This window comes from Papio anubis, chromosome 15 (assembly GCF_008728515.1).
Source record: "Papio anubis isolate 15944 chromosome 15, Panubis1.0, whole genome shotgun sequence".
In the NCBI taxonomy this organism is placed as follows: Eukaryota; Metazoa; Chordata; class Mammalia; order Primates; family Cercopithecidae; genus Papio; species Papio anubis.
Window position 1 is genome coordinate 21,027,541 of NC_044990.1, and position 19,704 is coordinate 21,047,244.

General features: G+C 42.5%; 1 protein-coding gene across 1 annotated transcript in view; it reads left to right on the plus strand.

Annotated features, from left to right (window-relative positions):
* Positions 1–19,276, plus strand: part of TNFSF11 (TNF superfamily member 11) — a 36,933-nt gene extending 17,657 nt beyond the window's left edge. The window contains exons 3-5 of the mRNA XM_003913817.5: positions 11,987–12,032; positions 12,118–12,216; positions 17,757–19,276. Coding sequence (XP_003913866.1) covers positions 11,987–12,032; positions 12,118–12,216; positions 17,757–18,178 — 567 coding nt within the window. The 3' untranslated portion in view covers positions 18,179–19,276. The remainder of the gene's footprint in view (positions 1–11,986; positions 12,033–12,117; positions 12,217–17,756) is intronic.
* Positions 19,277–19,704: the final 428 nt, after the last annotated feature.

Sequence of the window (19,704 nt, forward strand, 5' to 3'; positions counted from 1 at the left end):
CCTAGGAAGAGGTGAGAGCCACTGGTGGACAGGGAAGCCATGGTGAATGAAGTGACTGTATTTGAGAAGGAGGGTGAAGCCTGTGGTATAGAAGAGGTGGGTCCCGGAAATTGTCAAGAGCTGTCTGTTTCTGAGATAACCAGACAACAAATGCTTGCTCAAACCTTTACAAGTTCAGGGTGTGAGGGAGTTCCATTCTCACTTAACTTCCGCATCACTAAGCTGCTACACCTGTCCTCGGTCTTTGCCCTTCAAGAACACTAGGTAGTGGCAGTGGTGGCGGTTGTGGTACCAGTAAAAATAATCATTATAATGATAAACCCGAAGGCTCATATGCATCAGAAAGTTTGAAGGCACTCAGAACTCTTCTTCTCAGTGCCCATGGCTGCTTCTTATTTCATCTAGTCTTTATGGTGAATGACAATACCGTTATCTCCACCACCCCAAACTGGAAGTCAGAAGATGGTCTTATCCTTTTACTCATCCACTCTTCACCTCTCCCAGCTCCTGTGCATTCTACCGATTTATAAAACCTTCAAGTATTGTCTCTACTCTGCTCACTGTGGTGGTCACATGTACAGAGTTCATCATCCTCTCTTGCCTGGGTCCTTGCACCTGGCCACCCCGTCCTGGTCTCACTGCCGCTGGTCCATCCTTTCTATAGCCAAAGGACTTCTAAAATGCACATCTGAACAGGTCATTTCTTTTCCTGCTTAAAGCATCCTTCAGTAGATCGCTGTGGTTGTCGGGATGAAGTCTGAGCTGCCGAACGTTTAACGAAAAGTCTTCTGTATTCTGGAAAGCCTCGTTCCAGCCCCTGCCTCATCAGGCTCGTTACCTTGAGTGCTCCATGTCATCCCCTGCATCGCAACTTGTACTCCACGGTCTCACCACACTATGGTGCTGAATTCTTCTGACCTAGCCGTACCCTTTCACCTCTCCGCCTCTCTGCTGTAATCAGCAAGTGCAGAGAGGGCAGAGGGCATGTCTGTCCTGCGAACAGTGTCCTCAGAAACCCACAGGACGCCTGACTCTTAGCCTCCATCAGTAAACTTTGTTGAATGGATGAATGAATGAATGATGAGCCTTTGCGCATAGTCCTTTGTATGCCATTCCATGCCCTTCTTTGTGTAGTCGGTTTTGTAATTGTCTTTTAAAATCCAACTCAGGCATTACTTCCTGGAGAAGGAGCCCACAGATGCCCGCCCACCCACCTGTGGGGTTAGGTGGCCCTCCTGGACACACACAGGGCTTCTAGTAACAGCAGTAACCACACGGACCTGGGGTGGGCTGGTTCACTTGAATGTGAGCTTCCCAAGGACAGGGTCTGTGTGATGTTTCCTTTCTATATTTCCAGCCCCAGTGGCAAGCACATAGTTTGTGCTCAATGAAAGTTTAAAGAACAAGTTTAATGAACACGCGAGTGACCTGTGCGCCCTGTGCACTTGGTGTGCTCAGGTGGCGAGTTATTTAATATTGCCAGAAGCTAGCCAGCCATGTGATCAATCCACAGGATTCTTAAGGGGCTGGAGGTCACTCGCAAGCTCAGTGTTTTCCTGCTTCTTGGAGAGGAGAGCGCTTTTCCTCTTTGGAGCGTGAACACGTGAGGGACCTTGGGGTTGGGGGTGCATCTTCACTGGCAGCCTTGGCGCTTTGCTTCCTGGCCTCATGGATCTAAAGCAGCTGGCCTGGTACCTCTGACCCCCTTTGCGTCTCATTCTTAGAGAGAAGTCTGTGAGAGCAGAGTCTTTCCCAGAAGAGATGAGGCTTTATCAACATAGAAAGCACTGCCAAGGTAGGGTGGCATTATTTTTCAAATGGCAGAGGAAAACAGAGACATGGTAAATAGCACAATTAGTCCAAGATGCCACACTGCAGTTACTCTGCCAAACTTTTAGATGACACTTTTTAAACAAGTAGTATAGTGTAAGACATTTGAAAATTGGACTCTTTATGGAGACTAATATTGCTGTCATAAGACTACTTTATGAAAACCCAAGGGGACCTTTAGCTGTAGCAGAAGCTTCCTCATTTAAACCATGAAGGTTAAACAATAAAAACTAATTTTCTATTCCCAGCATACCCATCGCACTCCCAGGAAAAGCATCCGTCTGCTTTATGAAAACAAGGACACACTATTCTTTAGCCCTTTGGTAGGTAGAGGACATGAGCTGTTTGCAAAAACGTGTCTCTTCCAGTTAGCAGACTCCTTTTGGAAGAAATGATCCACCAGTGACTATATGTGGGGTTTGGGGAGGAGGCCAACTCACATATTGGTAAAGTGTTTCACTGAGGATTTTCATAGATGGACATGGGATGGTGGCCGGTGATTCAGTAGGAGCTGGAGCATTAGGAGGCTGAGTGCAGTGGTAGTGGTGGTGCGGAGTGTGTAGAATTCATGCTGAGAAGACTTTGGCTTTGGGAGAATTTGATTAGTCAGTACTTTTTATATTAAAAATAAAGAATTATAGGGGTCAGAATGTGAAGTTACAAATTTAAGATGAGGATGGCTTTTACCTTCGGGATGAGTGGGGTTTATACCCTACCTGCCTTCTCTCCTCCTGTCTGCCTGCTGGGCCACTGGACCCCTCGTCCACCTCATGATTTTCCCCCTGTCTCCGGGGAGGGTGAGGACCTGCGCTCTCACCTCCCGCAGTGCTCCTGTCCTCTCCCTTCCTGGTGTCATATAGGGCTCTGCTCTAAGGAACCTAGACTGAGAAGGGCAACCCCCATGACCATTTATAACATGTATTTAGGCAACAGAGAACTCAATGAATCCTGCTCTTAAAGTTCCTTGCTTTGGGTGTTTTTGCACTATGGACTCTTCATAAGGAACCTGTGGTCACCAGCTCCATCCAGGTGCATATACGTGTTCCCCCAGATCCTGTGGATTACAAGGTCAGTGTGAGCTTTAGGGGAGGGAGGAAAGCAAGAGGCTGAGGCAGCGATACTAAAGCCTATCTCATTAGCTATTGCACAACACCTGGCGGCTACTCTTTCTGTGCCTTGTTAGCCAAGAATGCCATGGAGATAAGAGCTTTGCAATTAAGGATGAGATATTGATGAAACACTGGCTAAGGCATCTTTCCAAGGGAGCAGTGTGTGCAAAAGTCTGCATGTACAGGAGGGTGGGGTTCTTGCAGGTGGAACTAACAGTAATTTCATGTGGCTGGAACCTATGGCATCCCAGAGCACCCTTCCAGGTGGTGAGGTTTGGGGATATAGGGGAGGAATAGTAGGGGGTTTGGGAGTGGTCACCAGACTAAGTGAAAAATTAATGTTTTTCTCTACACTCTCATAACCCGTCTGACACCAACTCTGTGGAGTTTGCCCTCACACGAAGCAGTTCTCCAACTCTTCAGACACTAACTGGGTGTTCTGCAATTCAATTAGGACACTAACTCTGGAGAGGTAACACAGCCCCAACAGGTTAAAGCCTCAGCCCCACAAGACTGCCCCACTTCAGATGCCAGTCACAAGTGCCAGGTTGTTGCCTGTATTTCGGACCAGCCAGCTACAAATTGGAGGTTCCCATGACCTCCTACTCAGGTTTGGTAGTATTCTTGAATGGCTCACAGAACTCAGGAAAGCACTTGACTTACGATGACTGGGTTATTATAAAGGATACAATCAGGATCCACCCAATGGAAGAGATGCTTAGGGCCAGGTATGGGGATGGGGAGGGTCATGGAGCATCCATGCCTCTCAGGGCATGCCACTCCTTCAACACCTGGACACGTTCACCTGCTAGGAAGGCAGTGGTACCCTGGCTGAAGCCCATTGTTGAGAGGTTTTATAGAGGCTTCGTTACGTAGACATAATTTATTGAATCATTGGCCATTGGTGGTTAACGTCAACCAGGAGGTCAGGAAGTCAAAGGGTGTGATATGATTTGGCTCTGTGTCTCCACCCACATCTTACCTCAAATTGTAATTCCTATAATCCCCACATGTCAAGGGCAGGACCAGGTAGAGGTAATTGGATCATGGGGGGTGGTTCCCCCATGCTCTTCTCATGGTAGTGAGTCTCATGAGATCTAATGGCTTTCTAAGCATCTGGCATTTCCCCTGCTTGCACTCACTCTGTCCTACCACCCTGTGATGAAGGTATCTGCTTCTCCTTTGTCTGCTTCTCCTTTGCCTTCCACCATGACTGTAGGTTTCCTGAGGCTTCCCCAGCCATGCGGAACTGTGAGTCAATTAAACCTCGTTCCTTTATAAATTACCCAGTCTTGGCCAGTTCTTTATAGCAGTGTGAAAACAGACTAATACAGGCTAGGACTGAAAGGTCCGATCTTCTGATCACATGACTGGTCCCTCCGGAAATCAGAACCCATTCTCCAAGGGTCACATCATTAGCATAAACTAAGGTAAGGTTGGAAGGGGCTGATTATAAATAACAAAGGATGCTTCTATGACACCTGTCATGCAGGAAATTCCAAAGGCTTCAGGACCTCTGTGCCAGGAACCTGGGATGAAGACAAATTGCATATTTCTTATTATATTACAATATTACACAGGCCTAGTTATGTAGGGCCTTCTAAGCCCTGGTAAGGAACGTGGACTTGTACCTGAAGTCTGGAAGCAGCCCCTGGAGGATTTTAAGAAGGGATGTATCCTTTAGGATGCACTCTCTAACCGCAGTGGATCATCTTGAGGAGGGCAGGAGACAGGAAGAGGGGGTAGGAAGCTATTATGGTAGTCCTAATGAGAGGTGATGAAAACTTGAAGGAAGGCGGTGGTACCCAGTTTGGAGAGGAGGGAATGGATTTCCTAGCTCTTTACAAGGTGGAAATCTGCAGGACTTCTCTGCAGGAATTGGAAACTGGCTATTCATTTTCAGAAATAACCCATGTGTGGCATTCATGTGCTAACTCGGCTGATGAATGCGCTATTCTTGTAACTAGGTTGGAGAAGAATTACATGAAGGGTATCATTAAGATGTTAAAATGAATGCATTACATATGTTAACAAGTGTATGAACCCTGTATTATATCTGGCAAACGGGGTGTTAAATCCTTGTTCAACCAGCCAGATGTCGCTGCAGCTGCTGCTGGTATTGCAGAGGGAGGCAGCCACCTGAGACCCCAGCTATGAGCTGGTGCCAGTGATTTCCAAAGCATCTGGCTGTACAAATTCCTTCTTCTATGCTCTGATTGACAGGTACCACATGGATCACACAATTCACATCACAACGCACAGGTGAGATTTTCAGTCTGATAAGCTCAGACTCCAGCAACGTCATTGACCTTTTCAGAATATCTTTGCAGCTGAGAATGTTCTCAGTTGGAGCTGAAATCTATTTATATTATTATTATTATTATTATCATCATTATTATTTTTGAGATGGAGTCTCACTCTATTGCCCAGGCTGGAGTGCAGCGGTGTGATCTCAGCTCACTGCAACCTCTGCCTCCTGGGCTCAAGCGATCTCAAGCCTCAGCCTCCCGAGTAGCTGGGATTACTGGCGCCTGCCACCATGCCCAGCTAATTTAAAAAATATTTTTAGTAGAGATGAGGCTTTGCTGTATTGGCCAGGCTGGTCTCGAACTCCTGGCCTGAGGTTGATCCTCCTGCCTTGGCCTCCCAAAGTGCTCGGATTACAGGTGTGAGCCCCTCCTCCAGGCCTATTTATATTATTTTGTAAGTTGGAAAAAACAAAAACAAAAAAAAAAACAAACTGTAGTCAAACAATCTTAAAAACAGTTTAATAACATTCTCTCCTGAATTGGAATGTTATCAAAGTCTTGTTTAGGGTAGTTATTCAGCTGAATTTACAAAGAGGGGCAGGCATATCCTTTGCTGTAAATGTTTAAATTGCCTGGAGCAAAATTCCCATAACTACTTAAAGGAGTTGAAAATACTCGTGTTTATATTTATTCTTATACAGTACCATCTCTCCTAAGTGGCCCTAGTCTGTTGAGATTGAGCCAGCTCTGAGACATCTCCCTCCTCCTTAAGTTTGGCAAATATCCTAAAACGTTTGAAAAGATGTTTAAAAGATCTGAAGGAAGCTGATCTCAATGGACCAGAGACAAAGTCTGCACAGCCAGGCTCCTGGGAATTGCACTTCTTGGATGCTGAGTTCAGGAGAGGCAGTACTAGAGACCACAGTTACACAATCACATTGATCTTTTGTGTACTTTGTTTCCTGGAGAAGAAATTGTGTAATCCCAGCATTTTTTTATGAGTCAAATAAAAGTTGAAATTAAAAAAAAAATCACATTGGTTGTTTTCCTGTCTGTTTAAATGTACTCTGACAGCAAAGATGAAAAGTTAATGCAGTCTAAATAGAAAAATACCACAATGAGAAGATTTTTAAAAAATATTGTGAAATGTCCTCATCTCTATTGTTTTTAGACATTGGGGTTTCAAATCTGCAAAGACTGACTGCGGCGATGTCCCAGGCTTGTCAATGTGGGACAATGTCCACTAGGTGGCAGTATGACAGAAGGTTTCTTTTATCCTTGAATGGGCAGAGATTTCTTTGGTTGCTCTCTCTGGTAGTTTTTTTTTTGTTTTTTGGTTTTTTTTGTTTTTGTCTTGTTTTGAAGGGTTAAGTAAAGCTATCATAATTTACTTGTTTAAAATTGCTCTTATCTAAAAATGCATAAATTCGTTGCAAGGCCTACTTGTTACAGGGTGACCATGAATAAGTTTATTCATTCCTGTGAATTTTCTTGGTAACTTATTGTAAGTAATGATCCTAATTGTCATGGTTGCTTATAGAAACCACGGGGCAATTCTTTCTGCCCTTTGCATGTAACAGATGATGAATATGCTGTATCCTGAGAAGGTAGATCACAAATCCTCCTGGGGAGCTGGACATGGTGCTCATTAGCCAAGAGAAGAACTTAGGGGTGCCCTTTGCCCAGCTTCCTCAGCCTGGGAACTGTTTCTGGCTTCTGCTCCAGGCTGTTTGTTGCTGAAGTTACCTGCACTTCTCTACACAAATCTACAGGCATTCTGATGGCGTGGGTAACATGTGGTTGTGTTGGATGTTTCTTCAGAGTGTTAACTAACTGGTTTTTGTTAATTTACAGCTGGCTTAAAATAAGATAAAACATACATACATTTTTTAAAAGATCTCTTTCATGTGAATAATTTGTTCAGAAGAAAGGAGTCGGGATGTTCTTTTGTAGTGTTTTCCCAAAATTAGATTATCAGAACTTTCTGAATTCAAAGAAACCGGCAGTGCCGTCTGAATGATAAGATTTTGGAATAAAGAACTATAGAAATTTTAAAACACTCTAATTAATCTGACAGATGTAGAGGACTAATGTGGATGAAAAGAAATGTAAATGCAAAGCTTAGAAAATAAATGGGATTGTCAACTGGGGTGAAGTTTTGGGTTCTTAAGAAGGACTCCTATAATCCTGAAAATGAAAAATATTAGGGGGCCATCAAAAGGTCTGTGCTTGGCATGTGTGTAGCAAAGTCTCTGATCTTTGAGAAGATGGCAACACGGAATGGCTCCTGCTCTGTGGAGTGGACTCGAGAGGGTCATGTTTGGAGATGCAATGTCCCTTATCCACGTCCTGCAGGTCTTAGTCTTGGGGGTTCATTAGCCATAAACCTGGGTTGGCCGGTTCTGAGCCAGTTGTTTTCTGAAGCCCCTGGAAATTCTGAGATCATGTTTTCTGATGTCCCGGCTCCTTTTTGTCAGATCCCAGGATCCCCAGATGCCAGTCAAGGTGAGCCACCTTTTCAGAGTTACTGCTTCAGGGAGGGAATCGTGCTAAGGATTCCTGGGCAGACTAGTGGTATTTTGTCCCAGCTTTCATGAGTGTGTTTTATGATGATACCTTGTAAAAGGATATGGGTGTGTAGATCCCGAGACCAAAGTCAAGTCTCAGCTTTATTAGGTGAAGCCTTATTGTCTCTCTGCCTCTATTTCTTAGTCTGAAAAGTGAGGTTAGTAGTAGTTATGGTTTTCCAGCCTCTGATTCTAATAAAAATAAAATATGGTAACAAGGAAAATACTTTGCTGTCTACAAATGTAAGAGGTTATTAAGTTTTCAATATGTGGAATATATATGCAAGTCGTGAGACTACAGTAAACCCTTAACTGAGATGTCACCAAACAACTATTCATGGGAACACTTAATTAGTAACAACGTTTCTCGGCACCTGCTACATCTTAGTATCATCTGGGAGCATCTTTAAAAAACTACCAAGTCACTGGCAGACTAATTGGGTTCGTTTTCCTGGCTGAGGTTGGGGTCAGGGTATGGGTATCTTCTAAACTGCCTAGGTGTTTCCGGAATGCATCAAGTACTACCTACAAAACTTCAGTTACAATCTCAAGGCCAGAAGACACCCTAAAAGTGTAGTCTTAGAAGAATGTTATTTTTTATGATTGATATATGTGCACATAAATAACAATGGTTTTAGAGCTCAAAAAGCTGGGGTCCAGATACAGACACTGGGAATACTTTCTTTGTACCTTGAGGTTATAGACGCGTCATGTGCTGTCTTTTTGACTCTGAAACTTACCTATAAGGTTTCTGAGGGGAATTGCAATCCTTCGACACCCAAAAGATATAAAATCAGAGCATCATTACCTCATGGGTCTCTAGCTAGAGTTTTAATTCATCCTGGATCATGAAGCCTTTTTTTCTTTTCTTTTCTTTTCTTTTTTTTTTAAACAGATATTGAAAGTGCATCTGAGAGGTACTGCTGGTTACTGAATTTTCTTGAAACAAAATGGATCTGTAGCAACTCTGCCCTAGAAGTTTCTGATTAAATGGGAAAGAAAAGTTCATTCCCGGGTAGAAGAGGACAAACTTTCCCTGTCCCTTGAATCTGTGGCTTGAATCTGCTGCTGCCTGGGTCTCAAGCTTCCAGAAAATCTCCAGTCTGCGCCTCTGTGACTCTTTTAGGATGTGAAAGGGATTGTCATTCTTAGATGAGGCCCCAGGCCAGCAATGTCAGCTCACTGGTGCTGAATGCAAATTCTCAGGCCCCACCCCAAATCTACTGGATCACAAACTTGGGCTGGTCCCAGCAGCCTGTTTTAACATGCCCTCCAGGAGGTGGTGGTGCAATGCATACATGCTCAAGTTTGAGGACCACTGAGCTAGGACAAAGACGCTTTTCTTGTTTTTCTTTTTCTTTCTTTTCTTTTTTTTTTTTTTTTTAGACTGGGTGTTGCTCTGTCACCCAGGCTGGAGTGCAGTGGCACATCCTCCTGGGCTCAAGCAATCCTCCTGCCTCAGCCCCCTGATGAGCACAGGTGCATGTCGCCACACCCAGCTAATTTTTAAAAATTGATTTTTATAGAGATGGGGTCTCCATATGTTGCCCAGGCTGGTCGCAAACTCCTAGGCTCAAGCGATCCTCACACCTCGACCTCTCAAAGTAGTAGGATTACAGGCATGAGCCATCATGCCTGGCCTGGCTTTCTTGATTATAGGTGTGTTTGTATAGAAAAAATCACAGAACAGGTATTTGTAGATGTATGCCAGACTTAGTTCTGCTTCATTCTCCCCTTCCCTGTCTCTCCTCTGATGGAAAGGCAGATCAGAGCTAGAGGGAAAATGAGGGGTAGCGTTAAATCTCAGAATTACTCTGTCACCAAGGTTCCTCTTCCAATCTGTAAGAGCCAGTAATCGAGTAAAGATATATTGTGTATATATAACCATATAAAGATATACACAATGTTTAAAGATACGCTGTATATCCAGCTCTGCTGGCACCAAAGTGAAGAAGAGATGAGCAGAGGAAGGTCTATTCCCTAAGGCCACCCATCCACCTGCGTGACAAGAGCTGGGTAGAAAGAAGAAACCACTATTAAGGCACGTCCCTGTTGCACGTCAGATCCCTCCACACACTTCGACACTTCCATAGCACTTGCACCTGCTGCAACAAGAAAATGCCCGGAAGCCACTAAACAAGTGGCAGCGTTGGAAGGATAAGGGGCCCAATGGCTGGGAAACTGCAGATGGGAGAAAGACAGCACAATTATACTCACATTTGCAGCAGGTAGTAGAGCACCATGAGCAGCTTACTAATGAGATTTTCCTATAGCCTTAAGGGAGAAAATAAAAACCTGCAGAAAGAAAGAAAAAAAAAAAAGATACACTGTGTATCTATAAGTCTGTCGTGAAGGCAGGGGAGACAAAACCAGGAAATTCCAGAAATTGGGCACCATTGAGGTCTTGAGGAAATCTTGGAAAACTGGAGGTCGACATGAGTGGGGAAGAAAACGAGGCCTGGTAAGGGCCACTCAACCCAAAAGGGGCCACCATGTGCCTAAATACCCGCCCTACACACGGCGCTCCCAGAGCTGTGCAGTGCAGTGCCTGGGTCTAAGCAAAAGCAGAAGGTGGCTTTGGGTGAGTCCTAGGGTTTCTTTTGAAGAGTCAGCCACACTGTGACTTTAGAACTTCAGAACAGATCAGTGAAGACAGCTGTGCTGTCTCCTCCGATGGTCATTAAAAACAATGTAGATTCTTGTCTCTCTCTCAGACGTTTGGAAGCAGAAAGAAGAATAAATGTTATCTTATCTCCAGAATCCTTCCAGCTAATAACAGTTGAAATTATGTTATTACCTCTATCTATCTATCTATCTATCTATCTATCTATCTATCTATCTATCTATCTGTCTGTCTATCCATCCTCTATCTCAAAGCACTCCTATCTAGACAGTTAAAGAACTTAAGCTGCATGGCCTGTCTTTCAAACATCGTGGGGAGAATGGTTAGCATGAATAGTTATTCCAGTAATAGGGGAAATTAGGAATCTCTCTGGAGTGTTTTTTTTTTTTTTTTTTTTTCAGTATCCATATAATAGATATCTCTTTTGTTTTTTGTTTTTGTTTTGAGATGGAGTCTCACTCTGTCACCCAGGCTGAATTACAGTGGTGCGCTTTCAGCTCACTACAACCTCCCCCCGCCCCACCTCCCGGTTCAAGCAATTCCCCTGCCTCAGCCTCCTGAGTAGCTGGGATTATAGGCACCCACTATCACACCTGGCTAATTTTTGTATTTTTAGTAGAGATGGGGTTCCACCATGTTGGCCCAGCTGATCTTGAACTCAAGTGGTCTGCCCACCCCAGTCTCCCAAAGTGCTGGGATGATAGATATATAATAGACATCTAAATTTACCAGGCACTATGCTAAGTGCCTACACACATTATCTCCTTTAGTCTTCACAAGCACCCTGTGATGGGGTGCTGTTAATATCCTCCGTTTATGCAGGGACTTGAACCAAGGCGAAAGCCTGAGCTTTCATCCCCTCTACCTTACTCTTGCCCTAAGATGTGACATTTTAATGTCAGCTAATGGCTCGATACAGGTGGTCATGTGGTTACCTATTTCATCTTTTATTCTCAGGATTCAAATTGAGATATGCAATTACCTGTACTCTTTATGTTTTTTCTTTTTTCTGGCTTGTGCTTCTAACCCTCTATTTGTGGCAATATTTTAAGTTAATTATTGGTACTCTAAAGGCTCTTAGACTTCCATATAGTGCTTTAAGTACACTGTAACTTTAAAGTAAAAAATTAACCACTGGGAGCTAAGCATCATTCTCTTTCCTGTGGGCTGAGCTTTAGTATTATAACAGAAATTCACTAATGAAATAGACATAAAAAGAGCCTTCCAGAAGATTTAAGAGGGTCATATATTCTGTGTAATTGTTATTTTCTTAGTTAACTTCATCTCCATTTGTGTACCTGCTGCAGATTTTTAATTATGTTTAATTATGCAATGGTTTATAATCTACATCATCTTTTATTTCCTCTTACTGCCCAAAGTATTTTGTTTGAAGTTGGGTATGGTCTCAAACATGTCAACACCAATTCTTTGGGGTGAACTGCCGTTGATAGCCACCTGGTACACATAGGAATTTCACTGCCAATGCTATTACGGCACCTGTGGAAGGAAAAGAGGGTGAATTTGTTGCATATATAACAGCCCTGAATTCTTATTGCTTTACAGAAAGAATGATTTTACAAATAAAATTACTTTTCCTTTTTATTTCAGGAATTACAACATATCGTTGGATCACAGCACATGAGAGCGGAGAAAGGTAAGCATGGATCCATATGTATGTATGAAATGCCACAGGGTCACTACTCTTTCGGCTATAATAATCCGGTTTCTCTCATCTCCAGCGATGGTGGATGGTTCATGGTTAGATCTGGCCAAGAGGAGCAAGCTTGAAGCTCAGCCTTTTGCTCATCTCACTATTAATGCCACCGACATCCCAACTGGTAAGCTCCGTTTGCATCCAGCCTGAAAAATATTTTAAGAGTCATTTATCAGCCCATTTCAATACTGAAACCTGTTTTTAGTCTGTCACTGAATTTTTGAGAGCCCTTACTTCAAAGCCAAAGGAAAGACCATTCATCCTCAGGTGATGACTCACATCCCGGAAACCATGATTCTCAAAAATGTCAGAATGGACATCATCACCCCATTCATTTTCAGATCATCAGAATGTATGCTTATTTTAAGTGTCTGTCAGCTGAGAGCCTGTAACCTGGAAGGACCATCCTTTGTTATGCTCATCTGTACTTTCCCAAGCTAAAGTTGACACAGCCCTGCTGCTGACCTCAGAGGTGAATGAATTCATCAGGTAGTCACATACTCAGCTATCTCCTGCAGACGTCCAGGGAGGACACTTTAGATCCCTGTTAAGTTCCTTAAGAGACAGTAACCCTCTAGAAAATGAGATCTCCTCCCCCTTCTCCAAGAGCTTATCATTTTCTCTGAGTAAATGTTTAGCTCAATGGACTAGAGACCTGATTATCTTGAAAATGAGGAAACCTGGAGCGCTCTGCCTACAGCTACCCTAATACACCAGTTATTCCATCATACAACCCCCACTGGTTACTTCGCCATGGGCTAGATAGCTATCAAAAAGATAACAAAGAACGTTATGATAGAGTGACGATTGAACATTCTTGTTATCATCATGCCACTAATGGAACACTTGAAGATCTTAAAGGGAGATCTTGAAATGTCCTCGCTGGCACTCTGCAGGAGATGGCTGAGTCTGTGACTACCCGATGAACTCTTCCACCTGTCAATCAGGCATTTTCCCTTCCTCGTTACCTCTCGTCCTTACTGCAATCCTGCAAGGTAGGGATTATCACGCAGATTTTGCAGACAGGGAAACCGAATGATAATAGCTTGTCATTTGTTCCCAGTTCATGATGATGGTAGGATTAGAAGTTGAATTCCCGTCCCGTGGATTGCTAAGTCCGTGCTTTCCATGCTTTCTATTATCACATAAGCAGGCCACAAGGTATTTGTGGTCAGTTGGCTTGGCCAGAGGGAAAGAATTCAAAGCCCTTATGTTTCTCTTTTCCTGTGAGAAGTAGATTCATGTAACGTCTAATAACAGGGGTGCTAAAATCTGACTGCCTGGGTTTGAGGCTCCATTTTACTGGCTCTGTGACCTTGTACAATTCATTGGAATCACTTACGCTTCAGCTTCATCGCGTCTGAAATGGGGATGATGATGGCATCTGCCTCAAGGGGTAGCTATGAAGATGAAATGAGGTAGAGTCCTAACATTCTTGTGTGGACGAACAGCCAAGTAACCACTTGTGAGTGTGACTTGTTATTTTTGAGTTTAATTAAGTAATTATACATACTCCACCTTTTTCCTGCAAATAATTTAAGGCAAGTCTTTCTTGGAGTTAAAGAAAGAAAGTTCAAGTTTTGCTGAATTATTTGGAAAACTTTATTACGGCATGGATAAGGGAGGGCTTTTTCCTGACCAAAGACACAGACAGGGAGAAAACAATTCTTTGGCTTTTAGAGGATTTTCCAAATGACCTCTCCTGTCCCAGACACTTGCTTCATAAATAGTGTTTTCTCTCTGTGTGTCTATGCATGTCTTGTGATGGAGCTACACTAATTTTCTCTGAGTGGAAAACTGTTTTGCATGTTAGCAAAGGCAATCAAATAAATATGGATGCATGTGTATTAATTTCTCTGAGTGGAAAACTATTTTGCATGTTAGCAAAGGCAATCCGATTAATACGAATGCATCAGCTGTGTGTGCTATTAATGTATTATCTTGTATCTTTTCAGTTCCCTTTAAATGGCATATGATAAATATTGCATTAGACTGTGTGCCAAAGTCTGTTTGGCAATAGCAAGCGTGTTTTAGTTATCAAACTCTCTCTGCAGGCACCTAGCATCAAATCGTTGCCAAAAACACAAGGCAAAACTCCTGGTTATTTTCTGACAGTTACTGAGTTTGTGACTGAGTGAAATGAGTTAGTGTATACTTCTGTTTAAGAAAATAGAATCTGTGGCTCTGGCTGGACCCACAATTCCTTGAGTCCATTTATTACCCAGTTTTGGCCAGTACTGGAGGTTTCAGAGGAAGTGGCTTTAAATTTGCATGTTCATTTTGGGGCTGTTTTATACTTATTTACACAAGTAAAATCAGAATCTGCTCTGCCTTATATGGACTGATACCACTTGCATTTTCAAAATGTCTTAGATGAAAATGCGTTGGGAAGTAGTTCATGAGGTCAGAATACATGGCTTTCTTTAGGAGGATACTCAGGCTAAATATTTGCAGAGACCTCTCCTGCAGCACTTAGCAGGAGGGACTGAAGTGTAGGGCAGGGGAGGCTGGGAAAGCTGGCAGGCTGGAGTCAGAGGTTGTCCGTGTGCCTCGGTGATGAAAATCCAGGTTTCCATGCGAGCCCGCCATGTGATCACTGCATACTGTTCTCATGTGTTTTCCTGGCGTTGTCTGTTTCTGAGTCCTCTCTTCACACTGACTGGCTCTGGTCCTTTTCACCCATACATGCCATGCATATTCCATTCTTTGCTCAGTTTCCCTCACTGACAATACCCTCCCTTTTCTCAGCCCATCCAAGTCTGACCCAAGGCCCCACTGTCCTCTGGCTTCTCTGTCCCCTTCCTGAGCTGAACTCTCCTGCTTGCCATGAATTTCTGCAGCTTTCACTTGGCAGTTGCTTATAACTGAATGTCAGCCATGTGCTATGCAGCATGCAGAAGTGAAAACGCATGTTTTATATGCTTATTTTCTATTTTCTCTACTATTAGTGGTAAGTGTCATTAGGGTACAGTTGGTTGATATAATTCTTAATTATGGACGGAGTGACTGTCCCTAGAAAGCACTACATACATATTGTGTGACTGATCAAAAGCATGAACCAGTGAATGTATGAGTAAGTCAGTGCACAAAAATAGAGAGATGTTTAGTAGAAAATAAGGGCACTTCTTCCACATGACTTACCTAACAATGGGAGTGGTAATCGGTCAAGGTTCCTATCTTCTCCCACCTCTCTATTTCATATTCTTTCCTTGCCTTCCTAGGCCATGTCTTGCTCTAACGCTAGCTGATTCAACCCATTGAGAGGGTAGACTTCTCTTCTGTTAAGAGATAACTATAAGAAAAAAATCACTGATTGAACAATGAATTGACTACAAGAGTGGGATAAGAATGAGGGCAGCATGGGATAACTTGAGATGGGAAGCATCTTGAATTTCATGGGTTTTGTCAATGGATTCGAGGAATTGCTTTTACTAGTGTTCATGAGGGGCGTGATGATCATGCTCACTCACTTGGGACTAGATGATGGTATTTGTATCTGGGGTGCTTTAATCTGGGATGACCTGAAATAAGACCTCCAATGAAAAAGAAGGGTGTTTATTGTGGTGAACCCAGGAGGCAAGAGGGCCTGTGATGACCCCGCTCCAGATAGGTTGTGGAGTTCAGGAAATCCCCTGTTTCTGGACAGACAGATTGGAACCATTGAATTCTTGGTCTTCTCATGATGGGTTGCCCCACCATCGGATGGCCCTTGCTGCAATTTTTCTCCCAAGTGTTGAAAGAACTACCTATTTGGTTCCTGCAGCCTAGTTTTGAGGCTCCCAGATCATATCCCAGGCTCCCAGTTCTTTAGAGATAAAATAGTAGAACATTCTCTAACTGGCGGGTCTCTAGAGAAGGATGTAGATGTTCAAGGTCCCCCAAACCAGACTAGGCTGGGAAGGTAACTAGTGTGTGTTTCCTTTTTTTTGTTTGTTTTGTTTGTTTGTTTGTTTGTTTTTTGAGACAGAGTCTTGCTCTGTCTCCCAGGCTGGAGTGCCGTAGTGCGATCTCAGCTCACTGCAACCTCTACCTCCTGGATTCAAGTAATTCTCTTGCCTCAGCCTCCCTAGTAGCTGGGATTACAGATGCCCGCCACCACACCCAGCTAATTTTTTGTATTTTTAGTAGAGATGGGGTTTCACCATGTTGACCAGGCTGGTCTTGAACTCCTGACCTCATGATCCACCTGCCTCGGCCTCCCGAAGTGCTGGCATTACAGGCGTGAGCCACCGTGCCCAGCCATGTGTTTCTTTTTCTCTATGAGGCTCTCGTAAGGATTCACTCTAACCAGAGAGTTGTCAGTTTTGATGGATCTCTGGAATCCACTGTAAGTCTTCATCTCTGGGGGCTGATTTATCTCCCTCAGCATCTCAGGTACTAAGTTGTGGGTGGGTGTGACAGGCAGTGATGAACTTCTCATGGCTGCAGGAACTCTCTCAACTCCAGTCTGAGACTCAACTCTGTTTCGTTTGGCTGATTTCAAACTGTTGACCACCTTAGTTTAGTATAAGTATTTACAAAATCCTCTGGAGCAAAAATGTATTTTTGTACTTTCCACAGTATTACAACTTTCCCACTATTAGTTACCAGCTTTTCCAGTTGAATAATACTGTCCACATCAATACAAATGTTTGATTAATTGGGTTTACCATAGAGGTATTGCCAATTTTTAATGACCCAGGAAATACACCAAGGAAAATACACCAAGGACCCGAAATATGAAAAGCATTGGATACACTGCTGGTTTAGAAGGTTCTTTAGAAATGTTTTACTGCACAGAAGCTGTAGCAAGAGGACCAGGTGCCACCTCATTTCAGGGGTGAGTAGGGCTAAATGAGAATTCTGGTCAGTCAGGAGAAGCTTTACAGACCTTTGGTCAGAAGGATTGTGTGAAGTTGTTAAGCTAGGGAGTGCAATGCTAAGAATATGTTCTTTTTGAGCTTCTCTGGGGTTAGCTTTTTAGTTGTGCAAGCCAAGGAGGGAGACATTTGGGCTACTGGAGGTGAAGAAAATAGATTATGAGAATTGAGTTTAGATGTCTGACCTTTCAGCCAAAGTTACTGTGACCCAGTTTTTCATCTCCTACTTTCCCTCTTCATGAATTAGAAGAGAAGGTTGAGACTTGTGACATATGGAAATTGTCTTCCTATCCTAGTTTCTTGCTTTCCTGTCTCAGTTGCCTTTGGCGAATCTTTCCCTTCAACCTGGAATGACCTTTCTGCTCTCATCTGTGTGGCTGAATCCCATTTCTCTGAAGTTCTCAGACTTAGCAGCAACTCCACGAAGGCATTCTTTACCCTTCTGGGTGGAAAGTTGTTCTTGTCTCTCCCTCCTTTGAGCTCCATAGGAGTTACTGAACCTTGCCTATTGGTACTTATGCCTTACTTCTGATGTGAACACATATCGTACTTACCCCGGTGCACTATAGGCGCCTTGAGGGCAGGAAAAATGGGTTTTCGTTTTCGTACCCTCTACCATGCCTAATAGAAGCACCAAGTACATCTGAATGTATTCCCCCCTTCTAGAAGGGAAATCCCAAGAAGTTATTCTCCCTTTGGAATAATGACTGCTATGCTATTTTTTCTCCCTAACCTCATAGAATTGTGAAGACATCCTTCTCTTTTAAGGACTGACTTTTAAATCATATGCCTCTCTTCTCCACAGGTTCCCATAAAGTGAGTCTGTCCTCTTGGTACCATGATCGGGGTTGGGCCAAGATCTCCAACATGACTTTTAGCAATGGAAAACTAATAGTTAATCAGGATGGCTTTTATTACCTGTATGCCAACATTTGCTTTCGACATCATGAAACTTCGGGAGACTTAGCTACAGAGTATCTTCAGCTAATGGTGTACGTCACTAAAACCAGCATCAAAATCCCAAGTTCTCATACCCTGATGAAAGGAGGAAGCACCAAATATTGGTCAGGGAATTCTGAATTCCATTTTTATTCTATAAACGTTGGTGGATTTTTTAAGTTACGGGCTGGTGAGGAAATCAGCGTCGAGGTCTCCAACCCCTCCCTACTGGATCCGGATCAGGATGCAACGTACTTTGGGGCTTTTAAAGTTCGCGATATAGATTGAGCCCCAGTTTTTGGAGTGTTATGTATTTCCTGGATGTTCGGAAACATTTTTTTAAACAAGCCAAGAAAGATGTATATAGGTGTGTGAGACTACTAAGAGGCATGGCCCCAGCGGTTCAAGACTCAGTATCCATGCTCTTGACCTTGTAGAGAACACGCATATTTACAGCCAGTGGGAGATGTTAGACTCATGGTGTGTTACACAATGGTTTTTAAATTTTGTAATGAATTCCTAGAATTAAACCAGATTGGAGCAATTATGGATTGACCTTATGAGAAACTGCATGTGGGCTACAGGAGGGGTTAGTCCCTGGTCATGTGCCCCTACGCAGCTGAAATGGAGAGGGTGTCATCTAGCACAATTGAAGGAGCATCTGAAGGGGTAAATTCTTTTGAATTGTTACATCATGCTGGAACCTGCAAAAAATACTTTTTCTAATGAGGAGAGAAAATATATGTATTTTTATATAATATCTAAAGTTATATTTCAGATGTAATGTTTTCTTTGCAAAGTATTGTAAATTATATTTGTGCTATAGTATTTGATTCAAAATATTTAAAAATGTCTTGCTGTTGACATATTTAATGTTTTAAATGTACAGACGTATTTAACTGGTGCACTTTGTAAATCCCCTGGGGAAAACTTGCAGCTAAGGAGGGAAAAAAAAAAAAATGTTGTTTCCTAATATCAAATGCAGTATATTTCTTCATTCCTTTTAAGTTAATAGATTTTTCAGACTTGTCAAGCCTGTGCAAAAAAATTAAAATGGATGCCTTGAATAATAAGCAGGATGTTGGCCACCAGGTGCCTTTCAAATTTAGAAACTGATTGACTTTAGAAAGCTGACATTGCCAAAAAGGATACATAATGGGCTACTGAAATCTGTCAAGAGTATTTATGTAATTGTTGAACAGGTGTTTTTCTACAAGTGCTGCAAATTGTACATTTGTTGTTTTTTCAAAATAGAAAAGTTATTAGTGGTTTATCAGCAAAAAATCAAATTTTAACTTAGTAAATGTTATTTTATACTGTACAATAAAAACATTGCCTTTGAATGTTAATTTTTTGGTACAAAAATAAATGTATATGAAAACCTGCCTTGTGATTTTGTACTTCTCCTTCATGTCTCTTTTGCTGTGTGATCCTATTATTTTCAATATGGTAATGTGGCTTCTATCTCTTTCCAAAGGTTACTGGGAGAAATGCAGATTTAATTAAAAATTAGAAGCAGATTCAATTAAATTAATGATCCTTGGAATTTGAAAAGTAATTTGCAAGGAATTTGTATGCAAGGATATACCCAGATAGAAAATGGAGGCTTCTTCACTCAAAAAAGCCAAAATTTATATGATGTTGATATTGTGAGAAAAATACGGTGCTTAGTATAAGTTCATAATGTCTTAAAGAATAACTGTGCATGTTGTGCACATGTACCCTAGAACTTAAAGTATAATTTAAAAAATAGTAAGAAAATGCACACACACACAAAAGAATAACTGACCTGGAGGAACATCTGAACATTTTAT